The sequence below is a fragment of the Phragmites australis genome, chromosome 12, assembly GCF_958298935.1.
Source record: "Phragmites australis chromosome 12, lpPhrAust1.1, whole genome shotgun sequence".
NCBI classification, from domain to species: domain Eukaryota; kingdom Viridiplantae; phylum Streptophyta; class Magnoliopsida; order Poales; family Poaceae; genus Phragmites; species Phragmites australis.
In genome coordinates this window covers 780,099-792,093 of record NC_084932.1, presented here as the reverse complement: position 1 = coordinate 792,093, position 11,995 = coordinate 780,099, and the positions used below count along the sequence as shown (strand labels likewise).

At 41.1% G+C, this 11,995-nt stretch overlaps 1 protein-coding gene across 3 annotated transcripts; it reads left to right on the top strand.

The window, feature by feature from the left end:
* Nucleotides 1–314: 314 nt before the first annotated feature.
* On the top strand, nucleotides 315–10,963 carry LOC133886747 (uncharacterized). Of its 3 annotated transcripts, none has more exons than XM_062326559.1 (9): nucleotides 315–1,119; nucleotides 2,617–2,802; nucleotides 4,675–4,767; nucleotides 4,977–5,159; nucleotides 5,274–5,376; nucleotides 5,464–5,649; nucleotides 7,680–8,785; nucleotides 9,103–9,354; nucleotides 10,308–10,963. In XM_062326559.1, exons 1-9 carry the CDS (start codon nucleotides 910–912, stop codon nucleotides 10,338–10,340), a joined length of 2,352 nt encoding a protein of 783 aa, XP_062182543.1. In that variant the 5' UTR covers nucleotides 315–909; the 3' UTR covers nucleotides 10,341–10,963. The 3 variants fall into 3 exon arrangements, with proteins under 3 accessions (XP_062182543.1, XP_062182542.1, XP_062182544.1); XM_062326558.1 differs by having other exon boundaries at nucleotides 9,103–9,587; XM_062326560.1 differs by lacking the exons at nucleotides 315–1,119; nucleotides 2,617–2,802 and adding an exon at nucleotides 3,953–4,103 and having other exon boundaries at nucleotides 9,103–9,587.
* Nucleotides 10,964–11,995: the final 1,032 nt, after the last annotated feature.

Genomic DNA, 11,995 nt, shown 5'->3' with positions numbered 1-11,995 from the left:
CGAGGGATACTTATCAAAGAGTTGACAATTTTGACCGACCTATATCTTAGTGAATCTTATTTTGGATAACATTTTGAGCATGTAATTTCATACGACGCCGAGACGTAGATGGTATCTTTGTCAATCACCTCTACCATAAGATTAAGAATCATCTTGTGATGATCTATTCTTGATCTGGACGATTTACAAGGAGCAATGATATATTAAATGGAGCAAATTGCTTTGAAGTCGTCCTCCGTGGACAGTGGTGAAGGCTCCTCCAACTGTTCATGCCCAAGGCAATCAACACCTCCATCTACTTCCATTGTTGAATCGATGATGCAAGCTCGGTGACAACGAAGCACAGTATGAGATTGTGGGGCAGCCGCAGAAAAAATAAGAAAGCGAAAAGGAAATCGTGCCTTTGAGCCTCGTCTTCTTCCTCCTCCTGCACAGATTGAGCGCAGCAAACCAAATCCGTGAAACAGAAAGTCGCTCGCAGACATCTCTCATCGTCGTCATCATCGTCTATCCGTCTGACCATCTCTCTCTTCATCGCAGAGGAGAGAGAGAGAGAGAGAGAGAGAGAGAGAGAGAGAGAGAGGAGACAAGGAAGAAAGCGAAGCAACCGAGCAGAACGAGAGGAAAAAAACTGACCTTTTTCACATTAAAATCCCTCTCTCCCTAATCCCGCACCCCGCCCGTCTTTGTTCCCTCCCCTCGGCCCTCGCCGGCGGCGCCTAGATCGCGACTCCTCCCACGCCTCCATCCTCGCCGATCGCCTCCGTCCACCCTCCCGCGAGGGAGGCCACGCCCCCAGCGTACGGTCCTTGGGGGCGGTTCCTGCATCGCCTCAAGTGGCCTCCTTTAGCGGTTGCTTGACGCCTCAGGGGAAGCCGTTCTCGTGCGGGGCTTCGGGCTCCGACGCCCATGGTTGACATCGACGAGTGCTCGCCGGTGCCCGAGCCCGTGCCGGCACACCCGGACCCCTCCTCGATCTCCCCGGACGCTTGGCGGCGCTTCGAGGGCGCCACGCTCGCTGTGGTGAGCAAGATCCAGCCTACCGTCTCCTCCGAGCGCCTCCGTGCCGCCGTCATCGACTACGTCCAGCGCCTCTTCAGGTTCCACGCCGGGTGCCAGGTTACGTTCCACGCTACAATTCCTAGTCTTCTGTAGCTTAATGACTCGTCTTTTATGCATCAATGGCATCATAACGCCTTGATGTTTGAATGAATGTTTTTTGTGCCATGAGCTATCGCATTCCTCAGATCATGCCAATGGCTGTTTGGGCTGTTTTAGGAGGCATCCTTCAGTGCCATTGTTCATACTTTAGGTCATGAAATTGAAGTTAAGATAACATGCTGGGTTCCTGATGCTGATTTGGTAGTTACACCATGCTTGCAATTTCATTTAGATGTATTATAATGGCTGCCATGTGATTTTCCTAACCCTAGTGATTTCCACGAAACTGATATACAAGTTCTTGTATTTGAAATCCTTGCCCCTTTTCGCTGGGGGCTTGAAATGTCAAGTGTTTATTGGTGAAGAGTAAAATCATATTGATTTGCTTTGTCGGTTGCGCACTTGAGTCTCCACGTGATATTGGGGAGTGTCTTTAGTGGAAGTGTGAATTGGCTGTTGGCGCGTGTTTGGGTGCTACATTGAACACAGCGATATTGTTGATTGTGGATGGGAGGGCTGGGATACCATGTACCTCTGTATCTGTTTTCGTGATGTGGCGCCCTCCATACGTTGCTCATGGTATCTGAGAAGGAATAGCTGCATATTTGTTATGCCCCAGTCAAGGCTATCAGAACATCTTGAATTTAACTGGAAGTGATCTATTAGGATTTAATTGTAGGATCGAATCATAGAATCTAAGATCCACCTGATTCTATCTAAGATACATTATTTAAAATATACTATGTATTTCAAAAATTATACATTTCTGAAATTGTACTTTAGAAGCATGTAATTGTAGTCCAAACGAATGATTTATCGTTGCCTATACAAGTAATTATATATATGAATGAGTAAGAGGTGGAACTTTGCAACACAGCAACAGAAAGGACATTTGCAAATAATTATTTGGAATTAGTTACTAGGATTGATTGAATCGGGTAGGATCGTATGTGAATTGACATGATGATTCTACCAAACTTATGCTAGAATAATAGAAATGTGTGAAGATCATACCAAATTAAGATCCTAGCTAGGAGCAAATCGGTCAATAAATCTAGGATCGTATGATGTAAGACTTTAAGACTTGAATTGAGTTTCTGACAACCTTGGCTGTGGTTATTGAGTTTTTTTTTTTAATTATTGTTCATACGAGTGGAACACATGAGATCTGGCAAACATGTGTCACAACTTGAGATAAATTGGCTGCAAGGCATAGAGGGATGAGTTTAAATATTTAATGAAATGAGTAAATCACTAACTTGTTGGCTTCTGCTAGATGGTATTTCACATGTACAACATTTAACTAATATTGGCACTTCTGTACATGCATGTGAGTGAGGTATCGCTGTTCTACCAAGGTCTGTGCTGCTCTGGTGCTGTCTCAGTGCTATGTTAATGCCACATCAGTGGAAAAGAATTACTGCAAACTTAACCTTTTATGTTTGTAAAACATAGGTCTTTCCATTTGGATCCGTTCCATTGAAAACATATCTTCCTGATGGAGATATCGACTTGACTACATTTGGCTCTGCGGCTTCTGATGAGAATTTAGCAAATGAAGTATTTGTTATTCTAGAATCAGAAGAGCGGAGGAAAGATTCTGAATTTGAAGTCAAGGATGTCCAGTATATTAATGCTCAGGTATTTCAGTTTACTATATTGCTATTTGTTTTGAATATGCATCCAAATTGAGGTCAAGGACGTTCAATATATCACTTTTGAGATTTTTCACTCCACTGGAGATGTTTGTTTCGTATGTGCACCACTTGTCTTATTAACATACTTCTAATTTCCTGCATTCTACTTATCAGTGCTCATTTGTGTACATTATGTAAAATCGGGAAATACCTTTTCTGTGATTAATTTCTATTTGAATGCAACTCGGTCCATCATGCCTATGACCAAAGTTTTTAAGGCGGCAAGGCGAGACGTGGTGACCCATCCCCTTCATAACGCCTAGGTGAGTATGGCGGACGCCTAGGCGACGCCATACACACTTGCTAGGTGTTATGAAGCGGGTAATTATTATTTCATCAACTAAGCATTTTAAAGACACCGCAAAGCACATACACACCTTGTTTGCTGCCAGTTCTTGAGCCCATGAACCATTCTTCCAACTGCTCTTCTCCATCCCTCTTGCATGTCCCTCCTCTTTGCTCTTCTCCAAAGCAGCAAACTGCATGAAGAATAAGCAATTCAGCAATAACAACTAAGTGAATTACAGGCAGCAATAACAATTAAGTGTAGTGAATAATACACAAGCAAGTGAAAATGTTGAGAATGAAATAGGAGAAGCATAGCTAATTATCACAATCCCACATCAGTAGTTCAGTACATCACGAAGATTTTAATGGCATAACAAATACTACAAGACAACACAACACAAAAGCAGCACAAGTGCAAATCTCTCATCTCTCAATCAAAATCCATCATCGAACTTGTCAGGAGAAGCATCTCTGTTTTCTTCAGCATCGTTGGAAACATTGGGGGCATCCTCACAATCGCTCACATCCGCATCATCGTGTGGATCTTCTTCCTCTTCTTCATTTCCTGAACTCAGGTGCTGGTCTTGCACATCTAACTCATCTTCTTCAACTTCAACCACCCTAGATGCAGATGCTCTTGGCCATGCGAGGGAGAAGGAGAATAAGCAGTAGGGTACACATCAGAGCAAAGCACAAGCACAAGCAAAGGAAGGGCGCACGTACATGCACCTCGATTTGGCTTCCTGGAAGCAGCCATGCCGTTTGGGATGGGAGGCGGAAAGAGGTGCTGGAGCCGATGGCTAGTTGTAGGCAGAAAGAGAAGTGGAGGAGGATGTCGTCGGGGGCGCGGGGCGGCGTAGATGGGGAGGAGACGCTGGCGGGGACACGAAGACGGCGCGCCAGACCTGGAGCAGAAGCTGCTGGATGGCAGCGCCGGGCCGCCGCCCACGCTTCCAGGTGCGCGTCGGTCTCTCTCTCTCTCTTAGCTCTTATGCGCCCCCTCAAAAATTTCCTGTCGCTCCCTCTGATTTCCCGCGCCCCCCTCTAATTTCCAACGCCTGCGCTCTGACTACCCTGCTTCCCTTGCCGCCTAAACCATTCCTCTTCGTGCGGCATCTGTTTCGAATGCCTAGGCGACAAATCGACGCCTAGGCGACGCCTAACACCCTAAGGCGAACGCCATATGCGTGCCAGTATGGTGATGACGATGCCCAGGAACACAAACGTGCCTTGTTGCCTAGGCGACGCCTTAAAAGCTTTGCCTATGACATCAGTGGAACATGTGAATATACCAATATTTCATCGAGAAGTGGCCGACAGTAAAAAGAAAATCTAGATAGTGATCAAATTTGCTCCCCACAACATTTTCTACTGTGCTCTTGTGATGTGCATTAATGTGGCATAGATTGTTGGGGAAAGCCAGCTTTTTTTTTTTTTGTGTGTGTGTTCGATGGCTAGGGACAACTTTTTGGTCTAGGTGAGCACGTTACATATATTGTTATCTGATGATAAATCTTCCTGATGGCAGGTCAAGCTGGTGAAGTGCCTGGTGCAAAATATTGTTGTAGACATCTCATTTAATCAGATTGGTGGACTCTGTACACTTTGTTTTCTTGAGAAGGTAATGTTTCAAAGTTGCCATAAATTTGGAGTTGCCTGGTTCTTTTCATTGCCTTTCCTTAAACCCCAGATCTGATACTCTTAACACGATTAAATTTTTTTTGTTGGCTTCTCTTCCTACTTGAGGCAGGACTTAAGAGGATGACTTCCTCTTTTAGAGTCCCTTATGTTAGATTGCACTTAGGATATTCATAACCATTTTATTTGTAGGTTGATAACAAATTTGGAAAAAATCACCTCTTCAAGAGAAGCATAATGCTGATTAAAGACTGGTGTTATTATGAAAGCCGCATTCTTGGTGCTCACCATGGTTTAATTTCTACCTATGCCTTGGAGACATTAGTGCTATACATTTTCCATATCTTCCACAAGTCTCTAGATGGTCCATTAGCTGTAAGTTATGGCTTAAACTTTGCTGCTGCATTTATAAGTTTTTTCGTCACCTTTTCTAAGTTCTTCAAGATATATACCTTCTTAGGAGCGAGATGAATTTCTTCCTTTCTGCAGGTCCTCTATAGGTTTCTTGACTATTATAGCAAATTTGATTGGGATAATAAGGGGATCAGCTTGTTTGGTCCTGTTTCCTTATCTTCATTACCTGAGCTAGTTAGTAAGTGAATGCACTCTTAATTGTGCAGTATGTTCTGGCTATTTACGATTGAAATTATTGGTCATTGACATGGCTTTTGTTGCACAGCGGACCCACCAGATACTCATGATGATGATTTTCTTCCACGGGAGGAGTTTCTCAAAGAATGTGCAGAGACATTTAGCGTTCCCCTTAGAAACTCTGAGAAAAATGCTCGAGTATTCTCTCGAAAATTTCTAAATATAGTTGATCCACTGAATCAGAGTAATAATCTTGGACGCAGTGTCAGCAAAGGTTTGTTTTTCTGCCTCTAGATCATGAATTATGATAGTATGAATTAATGAAGTATTCTTGAGTTTGTGCCACACATATTAGATTAAGTGATAAGATTCTTAACTTGATAGTTCCAAGCTTAAAGTTTTATATGAACCAAGCTTAACGTGATTCTTAACTTGATAGTTCCAAGCTTAAAGTTTTATATGAACCCATTCGCATCTCATAAGGACATAAATTGCCAGTCAAGGTAAAATTTCTGCTTCACTTGTTTTTGTCAAGTTTGAATACTTCTGTGTCTTTTCGGACGATCTAAATCAAGCAGCTCAACTTTTGAACTTTTTTGTTCATGCAAAAGCGACAATGTTTCATTTGATGATTTGTGGTTTTATGACCTGTCTCTTATCCAATCCTTTCACCTATGTCATCACACCATCTGTTCGCCTAATGCGTGATTGCAATGGACTGCCTCATCCAGAGTTGTACTGTTTGACATGCACTTTTCATTTTTGCATCTTTTATATCCACTTTTTCCAAATCTACCATTGTCAGACTAATGTTTGGACTGTCTTGCTCACTTGCATGCATACCCAATGCTATGTGCGATGTGCCTAAGCACCGATCTTCAGCACCTTTGGCACCATTCTTCACTACGTTACTACCAAATACCAGGGTTTGGCTTACCGACCGGAGCTCGGTTACCGAGCTCCGGCGGTAACCGAAAAGTCGCGGTTACCGGGGTAACCGGTTGAAAATTAAAAAAAATTCGGACAAAATTCATTTGGCAAAATTTGAAATTTGGGGAAAAATCGCAATTTTAGCTGCTCGGTAACCGGTCGGTTTGTACCGGTTACCGAGCGGTTTTTGCGATTTATCGAGCGGTTTTCTCGAATTTTCCGCATTGTCGGTAACCGCTCGGTTTTCTCGGTAACCGCTTGGTTTTCTTGATTTATCGAGTGGTTTTCTCGATTTTCAGTGAAGTTCAACAAAAAACCCAAAAATTATCTCAATCTTGTAAAATCAATAACTAATTCATCCGAGCTTCAAATAAACAAATTTTGTTGGTTTCCTTGTAACATGATCTACATGGTAAAAGTATTTATGCTCATAAAAAAGTTCAAAATTTTCTGTGAGAAATTGTATTTGTTAAACCAAGTTAAATGCATAATTTACTCTTTGCTAATCCAAAAATCATAAAACTAATTTTGTTAGTCTTCTTACATGATCCTATGTCTTTTAAAAATACATGAACTCATGAATTAGTTATTGTAACATGCAGAACTGTGCAAATGTGTTGCGACTAGATTAATTCATAACTAACCCATCACACCTCAAAAATTAGTGAAACCATTTTTATTAGTTTATTTATACTATGATTTACGTAAGAAAAATAATAGTAGAAATGAAAAAATTAATTACAGTGCTGTTTCTTAACATATTCACTTTATGCTTGTGAACTTTGTAAAAATCATAGAGAAATTAATAAAACTCTAAATACAGTGAAATCAATTTTAAAGATACGTTTTATACAAGAAAAATATGTTTTTGCATGTTAAACTTTTCCTTAACAATAACTGAGCCGCACGCTTCAATTTTTTTTAATTTTTTTAAAACTTTCTCCCTATAGAATATGATGCAAACGACATTATTTTTGAATTTATTTTTCACAGAAGGTCTTAGAATTGTGTCTAGTTTTTTCTAAGATTTTTTTTGAATTTTTTGTCGAATTTTTTGAATTTAAATTCGGTTACCGTTCGGTTTCTGAAACCGAACCGGACCGAGATGGTCGGTTATCGCGATTTTTGCTCGGTTACTGTCGGTTTTTTGAACCCTGCCAAATACTGCTGCCATCTCACTGGCCTGATCATGGATACTGATATCATTAAATTGTTGTTAGTTCGTGGGAATTTATGCTTTTCATTTGATATACAGGAATAGGTTTTTTGTGGTACTCAGCTGTTATGTGCATTAAGCTTTTGAATTACTGTTTATTTTGTCCATATTTAAGCTGATTTAAACAGTCTGGTTTAATTGCACTGTTCTTTGTGCAGGAAACTTTTACCGAATACGCAGTGCATTTGATTTTGGTGCTCGAAAGCTTGGGAGGATTCTTCAAGTGCCTGCCAGTTCTACTGTCAATGAAGTGAATCAGTTTTTTAGGAACACATTAAAGAGAAACTGCACTGGGTTAAGGCCAGATGTTTTAGTGAGCTCTTCTGATGATAATCTAATGACTGATCATGGTACCAATGATTCTGTGTCATGGAACTTAGATGTGGAAAGAGTCAACAACGGAAGTTCACCTTTGTACAGCAATTCCTGTGGTAATCTGTCTAATCAGTTTAGTGACATCAACTTTTCAGGCTCCAATGACCATGGCTCGAAAAAGCAAAAAGAATGTAACTATATGGCTGAACACAAGGAGATAAAGTCTGTTTCTGGTGGGCTGCTAGATATTGATGCCACAAGTCACGCAACTACTGATTCAGTAAGTATGAGGAATGGTGGTGACTTCTGTGAAGCTTCACCAACAGCTAGTGAAACATGTACCTTGCCATCTGGGAGACGTTACGGTGCCCCACATCTCTTTTACCAATCAGAAAATGGTAAGAAGGTTGATGTTACAGATGACACAAACCTGTCACACCGTGGGATGTCAACAAAGCGGTTTACAGGCAGATATCACCACTCTTTTGAAGATGCTAAGTATCGCAATGAATTTTCAGAAAGTTCCCAACTGTTTGAGCATAATGCTTACTCCTCTTCTGCTGGGTTAGTTGATGGTCTGGCCACATCTAATTCAATTTTTACATCTGAGAATTCTCAACCTAGCGGTACCACCAATGACATTGTGTCAGATCTCACTGGAGATTTTGATACAAATCTCAATAATCTTCTGTATGCGCAAGGGTGCCAACAAGATAATCCAACAAATCAGTTTTACTATCAAATGCTTCCGCCACCACCTGCACAATATCGGAACACACGCCCATCAAATGGTCATGGCAGAAATAATCCATATGGATATTCTGGTACGAATGGAGCAGTCCCTGGTCCTCCTTATTCACCTGGCTATTTTATGTTGAGGCCATTTTATCAAACAGATGAGCATATGGTTATGAGGGCTCGTGGAACAGGCACCTACTTTCCTGATCCAGTATGCTCCCTCCTTGCACTTTCTTCTTATGCGGCAACTTGAAGCAACATTTTTGCATAAGCTGCATCTGGCATTTCTGCATGTGTTCTTTTTTTCATTCCACATGCTCTACACGTGAATGCTTGGAGCAACTATTCTTACCGTGTTACTGGAGTTACTATTCTTATATATGCAATAATCTAGAAGATGTCCCCATTATGCTTATGTTTTTACTGCAGAATTGCATCACTTTTACTACGTTAGGCATCAAATTTGTATTGTTTGGATTGCTTTGTCTTGCTTCTTACTAATTTTGTCTTTTTTGTTCGAAATTGTAGAATATGCGCAAGGATAGGCCACCTGCTGGACGTGGGGAAAGAGGAAGGAATCATCTTCATCCGAATAATCATCAAAAGTTCCACCACTATGGCAGAACGGATATGCCTGCAGATATGATACCTTTGGAGGAATTTCGGCACGAGCTACCATTGCAGATATGTGTTCCTGGAGCAAATGATCATGGAATACCATCTCCATTGAATATACCAATACCATCTCCATCTTCCCGGTCTCCAAGGGATCCATTGAAGGTACCAACACATTCTCCATCTTCCCAGGTTCGAAGGGATACTTTTCATGGCAATGGTTTTATACACCCACAAGACAGTAAACTTGAGTTTGGGACCTTGGGGACATTGCCTTTAGAAGTTACCTCAAAAGACCATGCTAGCAGATCAGATTCTGCTTCAAACAATCAAGCTTCTGAACCTGTGAGCCCCATGTCTACAGCAAAAAACACTGGGACAAGTTCTAACCGAATGAGGTAAGTATGATGCTGTTGACCACAGCAATAACAACTATTTGATGGGAAGGACATGTAATTAATGGACGTTTCCATGTTACAACAATTAGACAAATTTAAGCTCTTTACTAGGTGCGTGTTTCTGCAAAAATCGTTGAGATAGTCATGTGATGTTCACAGCTGAGCATCAAAGAGTAAATTACACCATAGGTCCTAAACTTTTGTGGATGTGTTACTTAGGTCCTTGGTCTTGACAACTGCACATGAATAACCCCTACACTTATATAATTGAGCCAGTGGAGGTCCGGTCCTTAATTGGTAACTTCAAATAATGTGACAGGCAATCTAAATCGCCATTGACCGCCTGATTATCATGTAAATCAACAGAGAATTGGTATCCTTGAATTTGGATAAGGTTTTTCAGATGTGTTTGGACAAATTTTACTAGCTTACCATTAATCTTACTCACTAATGTATATTCATTTAGACAAAGTTTGGGGATGTGCAATTATCAAATCCATGGACCTAAATGATACAGTTGTGCTAGTTGTAAGACTTTCTTTGTATTTACTGTGAAATATAGCATGGCAGCCATCCATGCTTCACGGTTGGACCTAACCATGAAAGCATGCTAGTTCAGCTTGAAAATGAGCTTCTTTTTCCTTCATATTACCACTTTGTAGCTTTTCCACTCAGTTTTCAGCATTTACAATGCCTGACCCCACACTGCACAATTTACAGGAATGGTCAGCCATACCGTCTGAAGGACAGTGAAGACTTCCCACCACTATCCAATTGATGACAATTCACTGTACATGGGAGGCAACGCAGGCTAAGAGAAAATACTGATAAATGGTGTGCACTCTGCGCAGCAATGGCACCGAGTTGCTTCGTAAAAGTAGACACCATTTTGTACATCCTATCATTTCCTCGTTCTCCAGTTGTCAGACTCGCCATGTCGCTGCAATGCAGCCTGTGCTTCTATAACTGAAACTTCATACCCACATCCCGCTAAAAAAAAGAGAAGAACAAGAAAAGGAAGAAAGAAAGAAAGAAAGAAAGAAAGAAGAAAGGATGCTGAGACTTCATGACATGTAGATACTTTTGGGGGAGAAGTCCCCTTGTTTCTCTTTTATAGATTATGGCGGTCCCTTGAAGGGGAATATTTGCTAGTTAGTTTTGCTGTTTTGTCCTCATCGGGATCATTGCAGAGCTGGAGCTGCTGGGGAGCTCTCCATGGCCATGTGTAATGAGATTAATGCTTTAGCCCCTGTTTGTGTTTGGAGGGAGGTCTTGTGTTGAAAGGCCCCATTGTTTGAAGTAACTTTAGCTGCTGTTAGATTTACAACTTGAATAGAAGAATTTAGTCTTTGCTTAAAAAAAAGCCTTTTGTTGTGTGTTCCCATGTCAGTAATCTATGAATTTGCAACATAGTTTTTCCCTAGGTAACTGCAGAAATCTAAAAACTCCACACGTTTCTGCCTGTTTATGTGCCTGATTGCCACCTTGTACAAGCTTCATTTGTGATAACTGCCTGATGATTATCCGTTGCTCAGTTCCATACAAAGGTAACGTATGCGCTTGTAGTTATAGTTCTCAAATGTAAGGTAAGGTTAGTACTTCAGTGGACTGCGAAATTATATGTTCAATTTGAACAGGTACAATACAAATCGGCTAATAAATTCTGAACTATCTCAACTTTGAATCATCCTGCAACTTTTGGTCCTTCACAATCACAGGAAATAAGCCTGTATTAATTAAATGAAGGTCTTGCTCACTTACACAACAGTTTCTTTCGCCAGTGTTGTCTCAGTTTGCTTAGCAATGTGCATATACAAAAATCGAAGTGCAGTCCACCCGAGCTTCGGGATAAAATAACTAAATTTATATCTATACTTCTATAAAATACACGAGTTATAACATATCCGATGATCTTCACCGTCCACCCGAGTTGATCAAATAGTTACCATGCAAAGTTAGACTCTGTTCCTCCCCTAAAAATACGTTTGATCTCCTATTATTTACCTTCTATACGTAGAAGCCCAATATTTGCCTTCCATAATTCACCGTTGCGTTTCTCCAAAGGGTGCACCATCTTTCACATTTTACCTACAACGTCAGGTTTCTCTAGAGGGTATGCCGCCTCCCGTATTTCACCTACAACGCTGGCTTTCTAGAGAGGGTGCACCGTCGTCCGCACATCTCCTCCACCATCATCTACCGTAGAAGTCGTCTCTACCACACTATCTTTACACCAAGGTATTATACGGTAATTGTTTTCATCTCCTAACAAATCAGTCACTATCTTATCCTCTTCAAAACGTTACTACGGACGGCCAACTCTAGACGATACGGTCCCCTCCACCCACTGTTCAGGTACTTGACATTCTCCTTCCTCCTAACATTACATGATCATATTGTGAATTTTA

What these genes read in the sequence shown, in the direction of transcription:
- LOC133886747 (XM_062326558.1), top strand. Translation starts at nt 910, where the DNA reads ATGGTTGACATCGACGAGTGCTCGCCGGTGCCCGAGCCCGTGCCGGCA. An exon ending in TCCAGTATATTAATGCTCAG is followed by an intron (nt 2,803 to 4,674) that starts GTATTTCAGTTT and finishes TCCTGATGGCAG; the next exon opens with GTCAAGCTGGTGAAGTGCCT. An exon ending in TTCATTACCTGAGCTAGTTA is followed by an intron (nt 5,377 to 5,463) that starts GTAAGTGAATGC and finishes TTTGTTGCACAG; the next exon opens with CGGACCCACCAGATACTCAT.